The sequence below is a fragment of the Anguilla anguilla genome, chromosome 4, assembly GCF_013347855.1.
Source record: "Anguilla anguilla isolate fAngAng1 chromosome 4, fAngAng1.pri, whole genome shotgun sequence".
Classification (NCBI taxonomy): Eukaryota; Metazoa; Chordata; class Actinopteri; order Anguilliformes; family Anguillidae; genus Anguilla; species Anguilla anguilla.
This window is the reverse complement of record NC_049204.1, coordinates 42876032-42889403: the sequence shown is the minus strand read 5'-3', so window position 1 is coordinate 42889403 and position 13372 is coordinate 42876032. Positions and strand designations below refer to the sequence as shown.

General features: G+C 41.9%; 1 protein-coding gene across 1 annotated transcript in view; it reads right to left on the bottom strand.

Moving 5' to 3' along the window:
- LOC118226580 (gamma-aminobutyric acid receptor subunit rho-3) overlaps positions 1-13372 on the bottom strand; it is a 53647-nt gene that overhangs the window by 3390 nt on the left and 36885 nt on the right. Inside the window, exons 5-7 of the mRNA XM_035416336.1 lie at positions 12358-12495; positions 9131-9283; positions 5047-5240 (exon numbers count right to left, since the gene is read on the bottom strand). Coding sequence (XP_035272227.1) covers positions 5047-5240; positions 9131-9283; positions 12358-12495 — 485 coding nt within the window. The remainder of the gene's footprint in view (positions 1-5046; positions 5241-9130; positions 9284-12357; positions 12496-13372) is intronic.

The window sequence follows — 13372 nt, the reverse complement described above, 5'->3', positions numbered from 1 at the left end:
TTTGCAAGGTCGGTACCGGTCGGTAGCGTTAGCTAGCGTTTTTTTCTAATTGTTAGCCGACATTAGATTGTGTTAATTACATTAGCTAGCTAGCTAACGCAACGTTACCTGATATGAGAGATGGATACTGTGCGCAACGTTGTCTAAACTAATGTTGTCTTTCTTGACATGGTCCGGTAGCTAGCGTTAGCTGTGCAAATAGCTATGTAATTTAGTAAAGTTACATTGTCATTAAATGTAATACGAAATCTACATCAACAAATAATATGATCTCTCATGTTACAAAAAAACTTTTTAGGGTTCCATAACTCCCCCAACCCCCCCTTTCTCTGTTATTGTAACGCATGCAGACACCGGAAAAAACAGTACGCCGCTCACGCGTCACTAACTGTGCGCCGCTTGTGATTTTTTCCCGGGAATGTCGCCACAGACACCAAGTTTTTTAATCATGAATTATGATAATAATAGTATAAATGAATATAAAAACAGGCTCAATCACCATTGTGTTACCCAATGCAGCGATAGATAGTGACTTAAAAGACATTTATTTTAATGAAAATCTTTGAGATTAATACTTTAAGGTATGCATCAGTAATGTTACTTGTGTTATTTTCCCCAATACTAAAGCTTGCAGGATGAGAAGTTAATAAATAAACTATTTATTTGTTTTTTAAAATTACACCTGAAAGTACAATTAAGATAAAGAATCTCTTCTAAGGAACACATGTCCATTTATAGATAGTTCTTTTACATTACTATCTTTTGTGTACACATTTGTTGATGATTTGTTCAAGTTAATGCATTACACTGTGTACATAATTATTATGCAAGTCCATATTCTAATGAAATAACATCTCCAAGAGCATTTCTTTCAACTGAAAACCATATTAGCCTCATTATTCACTCAGTGTAAACATTTTCAGGTGACTTAATTGCTTTATTGAGAGAGCATTTGGCTTAAAGTGAGGAATGCCTTAAATTCAGGTGTGCATAATTATTAGGCAGCTTTTTGCTGCTGGGAAAATGGGGCGAAAAAGAGACCTAACAGATAATGAAAAGGCAAAAATAGTTAACTGCCTTTCAGAGGGATACAAAACAATTGAAATTGCAAAGATGTTGAGTTGTGATCACTGCACAATCAAGAGATTTGTGAGTCCACAGGGATGCCAAAAACGCGTTGAGAAGAAAATACGCAAATTAACCACAAGAGGCTTGAGAAGAATTAAACAGGAAGTATCCAGGAACCCTTTGGCCTCAAGTGCCATCATCTTCCAGAACTGCAACCTTCCTGGACTCTGCAGAAGCACAAGGTGCAAAGTGCTTCACATGATTGTCAAAGTCAGAAAGGCAGAAAACCAGCCTCCCTCTTAAATAATAAACACAAGCAAAAGCGTCAAGAATGGGCAAAACAATACATGAAGACAGATTTTTTAAAGATGTTGTGGACAGATGAGATGAGAGTGACACTGGATGGACTTGATGGGTGGTCCCGTGGCTGGATTGCTGACCGACATCGCACACCAGTTCGACTGAAACGCCAGCAAGGTGGGGGAGGGATAATGATATGGGCTAGTATTATCGACAGTGAATTGGTTGGACCATTTCGAGTGGAAGATGGATTGAAAATGAACTCCAAAAACTACTGCCAGTTTCTGGAGGCCACCTTCCTCAAGCAGTGGTACCAGAAGAAGCCATCATCATTCAAAAGGTCCATGATACTGATGCAAGACAATGCTCCATCCCATGCATCCCAGTACACCAGAGATTGGCTAGCCAGCAAAGGGTTCAAAGATGGTAAAATGATGACTTGGCCCCCTTGCTCACCTGATTTGAACCCAATTGAAAACCTGTGGGCCCTCCTAAAGAGGGAGATATACAGCCAAGGAAAGCAGTACACATCTCTGAACAGCCTGTGGGCATCTCTCTTGGCTGCTTCAGCTAAAATTGGGCGCGATCCCATTAAAAAACTGACAGAATCCATGGATATGAGACTAATACAAGTGTTAGAAAAGAAAGGTTATTGGCAAATTACCGTATTTCCAACATAATGTATTTCCTGGTTGCATAATAATTGTGCACATCTAGGTTTTGGAAAAATCATTATATTTCCCCCTTGTAACATAAAAATCTGTGTGTTTTCTATATATAACATTTACTTTCCTGCAAGGAATGAATTGGGATCACTTATAATGTTGTGTCTATTAAAATATTTTTAAAAATCTGCCAAAAAACATTTGCATAATAATTATGTACACAGTGTATAATATGATAATGAATGTGAATTTGCAAGATTGTACTATGTACAAGTACTATGCAAGATTTAGATGTTCATATGAATTGGAAGACTGCAGATCCAGACCCCTGTATTTTCCCCAGGAATAGTCTCAGTTTCATGTTCAATAAGTTCACTATCTATCTGGTATCCTATCATAGAATAACGTCTCTGATTGGGCAGTAGAGGGAGCTATAGACTGCATAGACCAGCAGGAGACAGTTTTTTCTCATAGTTTTTAGGCAACAAAAAACTGGTACTGAGCAGTCTCTTAGATTCACACCCACAAGATACTCTACTGCCGATTCTAGAGCTAAGATGGTCTGCTCTGTGCCATTAAGGGTGTCTTCCCTAGTGTTGAAGATTCAATCTGATACATTTTGATCCTCGTGAATATTCAGGAAGAGAAATGACCAAAGACAATTCTGTGACAATGAACGAGTGACCTTGGGTGATATAGATGGAAGGAATGCAGATGATATTACCACAGATAATCTGTAGTTCTAGTCTCACAGGGCCATGTTTACTAAGCATGCCACAAATTACCATCAGGGCTGCAAAATTCTGCATTGCTGCAATTTAGTGGGTTATTTACTAAGACTGACTATGTAAATAAGCACAGCTGCAGCAAGTTAATTCAAATGTACTGCTGGTATTTAGGACGAGAAGAAAAGCTGCATGGGAGGAAATCACAGCTAAAGTAAATGCTGTCGGCGAAGTGAAAAGGTCTATAATTGACTTAAAAACACTGACAAGACATCAACTGATGCACCAAAGGGAAGGTGGCATATAATAAGATCATTAATTAAAGGGGTGATTCATCAAAGTTGCATAATTCTGTAATAGTCGTCTATGGGTAGTAGCTTCCACAAACTGGGTCTTTTGCTTATTCTGCTCAGCTGCAGCTAATTGGACCCTGAAATTCATTATTAGCTGCAGTGTAGCAGCAGACGCAGAAGTGCTAGTTCATGAAAACTATAGCCTATATACAATTAGTCCTGAATTATCTAACTTGGATGAACTTTAAATTGATCTTACTGCATTTTGCATGAACAGAACAGCTGAAAAATAAATAAAAAGTGCTCATGAGAGCAAATTGCAAATCACTTCTGAACACTTCTGTCTCCAATTCCCCATACACATGGGTTTAGCCCCGTTCTCTTCCTCTTTCCACTTCAGACAGTTCCACAGCCATTTCGCTGCGCACCACAATATTGTGGAGCATGGTGCAGACCACAGACACCTGTGCCACTTTCTCTGGGTTGTACAAGAGGGCTCCACCACTACGGTCCCGACAACAAAATTGGCTCTTGGATATACCGAATATGTGTTCCACCACCTTTCTGGTGCGCACACCTCCTTGCTGCACCTGAATTTGAGTTTTGGACAGATTTCAGTAACGTGTAGGCACAGTTACTTTTAAATATGCAAAGAGAATGTTAACACATCTCTTTACACAGTCTCATTAGTAAAAACTTCATAAAACCGTTTTAATATTTCATGTTTAATTTTGGACCCAGTAGCCAACCATCTCCACCACCGTCTCTCAACTTCTTAAACAGGCGACTGTTCCTAAAGATGAAGGAGACGTGTGTATTTGCAACCATATTTGTGATGACGTTTTAGTCACACACAACCTGGACACTGATAGAATATGTGCGCTTTCTGTTTCTGTACAAATTCTCATTTGCTGATGGGGGTATCAGTTGAACATGTGTGCAGTCAAATGCAGCTAGCAAGTATCGGAAATTAGCAATGGAATAAAATCCCCATTTGGTTTCAAGAAGGGCCTCTTGTTTATTTGGAAATGTCATGTAATGAGACATTCAACACAACATGGCTTTCAACACCTGCAACAGTGCATTTGAAAATACCAGCTAATGTTGTAACTGTGCGTTGGAATGACCTAGAAGGCAGGAAATGCACCATGGAAAGGAGCTTTATCGCTGCAGGGATTGCGACTTCATTTTGTAGTTGGCTCCAGATCAGTCTCATCCAGTAACTGGAATATGGCATGATTGTGAAGCCTGTAAGTTATTCTTACATTCTCCTCTGACATGCCAAAAAGTAATATTTGATTTAGAAAAAGACTCTCCTTTCATATACATGCACTGATGATGTCTCCTACAAAGAATGGCAACAGCCGTCATGACAATCTTGCACCGGAAAGAAGTTAACACCTGCTTTTCCCAGGTGTTAAAAAACAGATGCAATTTCCTTTGTCGTAATGGCCACCAGCCATGATAAGTCAGCTCCATCAGGTCATATGCATAAATTTCCATTCTCTCCTCCCATATTTTTGCTAACATCAGAACACCCTAAAATACTAAAATTTAGGGATTCTACTTTTCTCTCATTTCACCCGGGAGGCGACATAGCTCAGGAGGTAAAAGCGGCTGTCTGGCAGTCGGAGGGTTGCTGGTTAAATCCCCCGCCCTAGGTGTGTCGAAGTGTCCCTGAGAAAGACACCTAACCCCTAATTGCTCCCAATGAGCTGATTGCATGGAAGCCTTTCAACGTTGGTGTGTGTGTGAGTGTGTGTGAATGGGTGAATGAGAGGCATCAATTGTAAAGTGCTTTGGATAAAAGCGCTATATAAATGCAGTCCATTTACCATTTACCTGTGAAATCCTCTGGGGCAGCACACTAGGAAATATGGACAAATGCTTTTTGTCTCGTTAGCATCTATAAAAGCCCAGGAAATCCCTAGTAAATATGGCCCACAGTCTCTTGCCTGTGACCTCTGACCCCATGACCCCCAAACTGATGATGACCTTTCCCCTCTTGAGCTTCTTCATCTCTTCAATAGTGGTGAAGTAGTTGACGGCAGCATACTCAATGACAGAGAGGAAAACAAAGAGGAAGCTGGCCCACAGGTAGATGTCCACTGCCTTGACGTATGACACCTGGGGCATGGAGGCCGACACTCCCGTGATGATGGTGGACATGGTCAGTACTGTGGTAATACCTGCATAGAAATACACACACACACACAAACAAAAAACACACAAACGTACCCAAGGTAATACACACACAAAACAAGCATAGCCAAATTAATACACACACATGCACATATACATACACACACAAAACAACGCACACAAAACAACAAACATACATTGTGATTTCCAGCAAAGCATACAGTGGACTACCTCTGAAGCATGGTGTTTTTGCTTGCATTGTGTGATAACAGTACACAATTTACACAGGATTGTAGACCCTCAATTTCACTGGAATATTTACCAGCTGTAAGTGCAGGATCCAGCTCAGTCTGATTAGTCACCCAAGCATTTCCCCCAACTCCCTCTGTTTCTCCACAGCACCTTATATACTATCTTGCTACCCTTCAGAGTCTGCTGGGAAACACATGTGTATTCTCTGCAGGATCATACAAGTTACAGCTGTCAGCAGAAAAGCCCTCTCAGTCACCTCTCCCTATGGCAGGACATGACCTGTATATCAGCCAGGTCATGCCTTTGTACCGCCCTATTCCTAGAACCGTCTTTGATATCAACAACCTCACTGGTTCACTGACGCCACTGGCACACTACCTCCTGTGGGAAAAACAATGGCAGGTGTATTTCCACAGCTGAGTACCCACACCCACAGCACAAGTTAAACAGCATCTACAATACACACAGAGCACTATATAGGTGTACTTGGGTAAACACATAAATATAATACTGTACAGTGGTGCTCAAGTATACATACTGAGAAAGTTCTGTACTGGTATTCTTACTGTAGAAGTACATAGTGATCAAGTGCTATACAGGTGTGCTCAGGTGTACAGTTATTGAGTTCTGTACAGCAAGGTTCAGGTGTAGAGTACAGAGGTGGAAAGTCCAGGGGACAGAAAGTAAAAATCCTGCCATGTGCTTCTTCCACCCATGAACTCAGTCAGATGATTTCACTGATTATTTCAACCTCCTTTTGGCAGTTTTGGTGCATTTCTCCTGTGACACTATCTGTTGTGGCAAGCTGCATGTTGGTGCAGAGAACTGAGTGAAGTGTTTTAAAATGTGAGTGTATTAAGAAATCAATCATTAAAAAAAACTGCAACTGCATGATTTGTTACTAAAAAGCTAATTGTTTTCTGAAAAAAAGTTCAGACATGTAATTTTTTCATTTTCTAACTGCACAACTACTTCCTAAAGTCACATAATTATGCTGATTTACACACATAACTCTTGCTCATTTGCATACCAATTGTAAGCATTTAATAAAAAATATCACTTCAGTTTGTTTTCACAAGAAGTTATTTTGTGATTCTAGTCTAGTTAGAATTAAATAGGCTGTAATTACATTTTTCAATATATCATTTGTATTTCAGTGAAGTCTGAGAATTGGTCAAAGGCCTGAATACTTTTGTAAGAATTGTATACATAATTCCATTCCCCTACCTTACTGGCATTGATTTCCTAAATGGACTCAACAGGATTTTGGGATTTCTGTGTTTGAAAAGCTGTGCTGATTTATGATCTGACGACACAGAACTGATAACACAGATGTAAAATAGACACACTCACAGCATCCTGTAGCACTGTGTTCAATACAGTAGTACACCTGAACAAAGCCCAGTAATACTATTGCACCTTACTCCTGAATGCTGAGCACAGCACAGTAATACTGTAGCACCTTACTCCTGAGTGCTGAACACAGCACAGTAATACTGTAGCACCTTACTTCTGAATGCTGAGCACAGCACAGTAATACTGTAGCACCTTACTCCTGAGTGCTGAACACAGCACAGTCATACTGTAGCACCTTACTCCTGAATGCTGAGCACAGCACAGTAATACTGTAGCACCTTACTCCTGAGTGCTGAACACAGCACAGTCATACTGTAGCACCTTACTTCTGAATGCTGAGCACAGCACAGTAATACTGTAGCACCTTACTCCTGAGTGCTGAACACAGCACAGTCATACTGTAGCACCTTACTCCTGAGTGCTGAACACAGCACAGTCATACTGTAGCATCTTACTCCTGAGTGCTGAACACAGCACAGTCATACTGTAGCACCTTACTCCTGAGTGCTGCACACAGCACAGTCATACTGTAGCACCTTACCCCTGAGTGCTGAACACAGCACAGTAATACTGTAGCACCTTACTCCTGAGTGCCGAACACAGCACAGAACTATAAAATAAGCCCTTCTACAGAAACTGAACCTAGGATGCCAAAACCACAAGCAGGCTCACATCTAATTGCTGGGACATATTTTTTCTCCTTTTTCTGGCAACCCACAGTTAGTGTTGTAGGCACACTCGGTCAGTCTGTGCCGTCCAAATGGAAATTACTTTCTTTAAGAACATGCAGCGCATCTGACACGCATCTGATGACATCATCAGTGCACGCAGCATTCAAGATCCTTATCACACTCCACGGGTCCCCCATCCCCCCACCAGGTATAAAAGTTAGGGACAGTAATCACTCGCTCTCTTTTCGCCCTCCCCTCTCTTTTTCGCCTCTCTTTTCGCCCTCTCTATTCCTGCGTCCTCTCCCATTGTCCCTTGAGTGCCCACATACTGTGGAACTCCTATGGGCCTAACTCGAGTTCTCACAACTCTGTAGAACTCAAATTCAAAGGGCTTGCAGAACGCCTAAGATTGTGGCAGTCACCGATTTATCTAAACGCACAGATAAAGTCACTGTACGCAGCAATGAGGCTCTGCTGATTTAGCTCGCCTGCAGCGACTAAAGCCTGATCCATCCCGCGTGGAAACCAGCGCACGCCCAACGCTGTGCCAACTAACCACAACAGCTGAAGTTACGCTTCACTCTCCGGCACTACTGGAAGCAATACTCCTTCCTAGCTGAGCTCAGTAATTCAGTCACGCCGGTTTCACTGTACCCCACACATACCCGCCGTTTACCCTTCCCCCTTTCGTCCACAGACAAAGAGACACGTGTGCACGCGCAACCACACAGGCATTCACACCTCTACCTTCCCGTATTTAGCAGTTTCCCCATTAAGATTAGTTTGTGTATGTTCTGTTTGTATGTTTGTTTAATAAATAATTGTATTAAACCCGTGTCTGTTTTGATGTTGCTGGAACGTGAGAATATGAGTCAAAATAGCCTATCCAAAAACTACATCCTTCCGGTTATCTCTTAAATCTTTGATTTAATTATTTGATCCTTAATATTTGTCATTTTGATTATTAATCGAAGTTCCAAATTTATGGTCGATCAGTCTAGATAACTGTAATTTTACGAGACTGATTTTTAATTGTGCGCTTATACCGCTTTGCTTGCATAAGTGGTGCCCAATGTGAGAATATAGAAATATAATCCCGACATAAGCGGTGCCCCGTGTAAGGCTATATTGTCATTTTCCCGACATAATTGGTGCCTCGTGTGAGGATAGTGTGTAAAATAAAGTCCTGTGATCTCAAAAGGGATGTTTGGACACTGCACCAATGTCTCCCCCATGAAACAGCCAGAATGTGTGGTCAGCGTACCACACATTCTGGCTGTTTCATGGGGGAGACATTGGTGCAGTGTCCAAACATCCATTCTGAGATCATAGGACTTTATCTTGCGCACTGGCCAGCTCATCAACTGCTTGGCTGGAGGGTAGACCACCAAACAAGAACTGATGCACAGCCACACATAAGGCACATAATCAATCATCTCCATCTATCTTTCAACTGTCTGACTATAAAGCACGTGAACATGAATGAGTTGGATCGTTGGGTCATGACATATTCCGGACTCTAAACTAAGGACCCAACATACTTTGAAAGCATGGTGAGAGCACATGGTGATTTCTCCTATAAAAGAGTTTATGTACATTCTCAGCCTATGTAACTATGTACAATAGTTGAGGGGGATTTGGGTGGAATTTGTGCGTACCTAGAGAGACTCGGGCAGGGACCGCTCTCCTGTCAATCCAGAAGGACACCCAGGAGAGCATGACCATCAGCATTGTGGGAAAATAGGTCTGCAGCATGAAGAAGAAGATGTGTCTCCTGAGAATGAAGTTTATATACAGCCGATTGTACCAGCCTGAGTGAGAGAAAGAGAGAGAGAGAGAGAGAGAGAGAGAGAGGGAAAGGGTAGATGGAGAGAGCAGGAGAGAGGATGAGAAAGATGTAAGAATGAGAGGATGAAGGATGGGCACAAGAGATAAGGTTGAGAAAAAATTCAGGTTGAGGAAAAAGAGGGAGAGAGAGTTAGCACCAGCCAATTTGATCAGCAGTGACATACAAAAGATAGACATAGCATGTGCAGTATGTTCATTTCTGTCATAAAAGAAGCAGCAAGGCAGGGAGCTGAGCCAGCTGAGCCTGAAACTGATGAGAATGGATTGATTACAGTTTATTATATATTTATAGCTCCTACCATCATCAAATATTAATGCAACACATGTCATTAACACTTTCTCATGTTAATGGAAGACTCACACTACTACACTTCTTTTACTGTTTGCAGAGTTTGTTGTTAGTATAACTATGGTAGGGGTTGTCAATGGAGTTTGCACGTACTGTCACTTTTGCGACAAAATTTTCCCCCTCAGAAACTACAGCACTTTGGTCCCTGATCTTTGCTCTTTTATGAGTTTTAGTCACAGGCTCAGCAGCTGAACCTAGAGCAAAGCAATGCAGAGCAAAGAAGCCTGGGTTGCAGACCTTGCTTGTTATAATTCCCTGCTCTCACCCTCTCTCAGCTTTCCTCCTTTCATGTAGTTAGCATCACCAACTCATAAAGAATATACATAGTTGTGGTTTACAGGCCATCTGGTCCCATGGGTAACTTCCTTGAGGACCTAGATATCTTTCTCAGCTCCTACCCAGAGGGTGGAACCCCCATGGATTAATGGGTGATTGCGACATTCATCTGGATTATCCAGATTCCTTCCCCTGCTCCTGTCTGTTCACATCACTCTGACACAGTCACCTCCCCTGCACTTCACAGGCAAGCAGCTGAGCCTAGTCTTCCCGAGAGCATACTCCTCCGGCAACCCGATGGTTACTCTCCTCCATCTCTCAGAACAATATCTTGTATCACCCCTGCTAACACAAAAATGTTTTCACAATGTTATTGGAATTTTTCCAAACTTGTAACATTGCCATTACATTGCAGCAACGTTGTGAGAACGTTTTGTATTAGCTGGGATTCTTTCTTGCACCCCCTTCCCAACCTTCCTCCATGACACTCCTTTCTCATGCAACCTTCTCTTCTGGCATTTTTATTTCTGTCCCATTGCTTGAGTCATTGACGTGTCTTTCTGTTGACTCTGTTGCTTCGACACAGCTCTTCTCTCTATTGTCTGCCCTCTTATCTCTAAGGCTGCACAGTGCTCTCCTCCCTGGCCTTGACTTGCAGATACCTTCCCCAGCAAGAACACCACACTTTTTGCTGGTGGAATAAAAATGGAGGAATCTCAACACCCCTGTTGACCTGTCCACCTACCAAGCACTCCTCTCTGCCTAGGTCTCTGGTGATACACCTGCTAAAATAAGTTTTTCAAACCAAAAAAATGTATGCAATGTTTATATAATATAAAGCTTAATATAGAACCCCTCTACCCTCTCTGCAGTGAACTTTGCAGACCACATCACACAGATCACAGACAATGCCAACTCTTCCAGACTTCACAGCCCCCTATCCAAACAACTCATTTTACCCACTCTCTCCTCCTCTCTCCTACCTTCTCTTTCCAAGTTATTTCTCCTTACAGATGTCAACACATCTTAAGTGCTGAAAGTTGATGCCTGGACTATTGCATTTCCTTTCTTGCCCATCTCCCTACTTGTGCAACTGAACCACACTGCAAATATAGAGCATAGCTGCACAACTTGTCCACTAGCAAGCTCTTGTCACACCCCTCCTCATCCCTCTTCATTGGCTAACTTTTACAGTTCACATAAAGTTTAAAACTTGTATTTAATAGAATATGACTACCACCAATGAAACATAAGAGATTACATCCTGGCCAGATCTATCTGTTCCACAACTTCAAGGTGATTGGCTAACCTCTCTCCCAGTCAAGATGACTGTAATGAATATCAACCTCATCAGACTTGATCTTGGTTCCCCTCCCATCTCCACCTCCAAGCACTCCCAACTTTTGTAGTAATTCAGGTAATTATCGTATTTATATAAATTTAATTACATTTTTTATGGTTTTGTTTCTTTTCTTAGACCTTTATATTGATGTGTGATCTGTAAGTATTCAGAATCTGTATTTTGGTTATTGGTTAGCATAGTTAACTTGCACTAAGGTTTTAGTGATATTGCATTTATTGTTGGTCTGGGAGCAGGGTGTCTAGCACGGCACAGTGTAAAAATAACACAGTGTAGACCATACATTAATTAGACAGGCTATCATTTTTCTAACTTAATATTGTATTTTTATGTTTTATTATTGTAATTACTGCTAGTTTGAGAGGAAAGGCAGGAAAGACAGCATAAGCCACCCTATGCAGAAAGCAGGAATGTGTAAGGGGTTGGGGGGGGGGGGGGGTCAAGGAGGTGAAGTTCTGCTAGAGCAGCAGGCAGCTGAATCTGGAGCTGCTGAAAGAGTGGAAGAGTGAAGGAAGTGTGAGGCTTCAGCAACCCCCCTAGAAATGTGGATGGAGCTGCTGGCCAATCACAGACTACCCGGGTGGGAATGTTCTTAGCCAGGTCTGCCACTGTTTTCTCATAATAACCAGGTAAATGCACTTATGTTCTCTTACATTGTAAGCTTCTCTGTTTAAGACCATCTGCTAAATTAATGTAATGTAATAAACCTATCCGATATCAAATCCAAAATTCTATTTCACTGTTGCAGGGTTTGTGAAGCCTTACTCTCCTGTCCTAAAGGAAGGCAATGAAAGTTGGGGATGGGCTTCTGAGAGTCCCTGCCCACTCTTTCAGGAGCACCATGTAACAAAAGCAACAGCACACTGGGCAATAACAGGCACATAGCAGGACACATGCAAGCAGACACAGGTATCCACTCATATGTACGCATGTGCGCACACTGACAGTGATATGCACATGGACACACAAGTACACATGCAGACTCACATAAACACACACATGCATATGCACGCATGCGCATCCCCAGACATACATGTGCGATACACACATACCCGTGCTGCTGTAGAAGGCTAGCCCATTGGAAGGATTGAATTCTTCAATAAAAAACTGAGAGAGCAAGATCTCATCAGTTCTTAATGAATCGTTTCCATTCTTCCAGTACAGCATTAAGTCATTCTCATTATATGCATCTTGGAGAGAGGAAAAAAGAAAGGGAGTTGAGGGGTGCTGCAAAGAAAATGAGTGGCACGTCTCTAAAAAGGGAAGAACACACCTTTACACACAGCTGTGGAACATCACATCATGCCATAAAAAAGTACTCCTTACCAGCAATATCCATCTTTCAGCGTTGAATGAACAGGATTCTAAAGGTTAAGGGGCATTATGGCAAATGACAGCCTCTGTTTCCCATCATCCAATCACAACATCCTTTGTCACATTAACACATTTATGGCCACAAAGGCTCCAGCAAATCAGAGGATAGAAAGCCTTCTCTTTTCTTAAAACAGAGAGTTTAAAACATGAAATTTAGCAACATAAACTGTAGGACTAGGGGTGCATTCCAACCACTTATATTTTTGCTTCCTTGCTTCCTTTCCTTTCCTCCTTTCCTAATATGAAAGGCCAAATGAGTCAAAAAATGCGTGAAATTGTCAACGTGGGTGCATTCCAATCACTTGTTGTATTCATCCTTTGTCTCCGAGGTCCTTGACGGACCAGGAAATCGATGGAGGTGCACAGGTTGGAGGACATTCCAACCCATTAAATGCTCCTTCAAGGAGCTAGGAGCTAGGTGGCTCCCAAATAATTCTTGAGCAAGGAAATACGACCACGTGACGCATAATGTTCCACCTGTGAATCCAACTCTCCCCATCTGCCAGGTCTGTAATTGATGGGGCTTCAAACTGCCTTATACACGTTTCCTTGATTCCTCCGTCCCCGCGTCCTTTCCTTAACTCATTTCCTTGCGTCCTCCGATGGGTGGAGCTAGGAGCAAGGAAAGGAAGCAAGGAGATAAAATATGCAAATGGAATGAACTGACGTTGCCAACGCGTGATTCCAGGCATC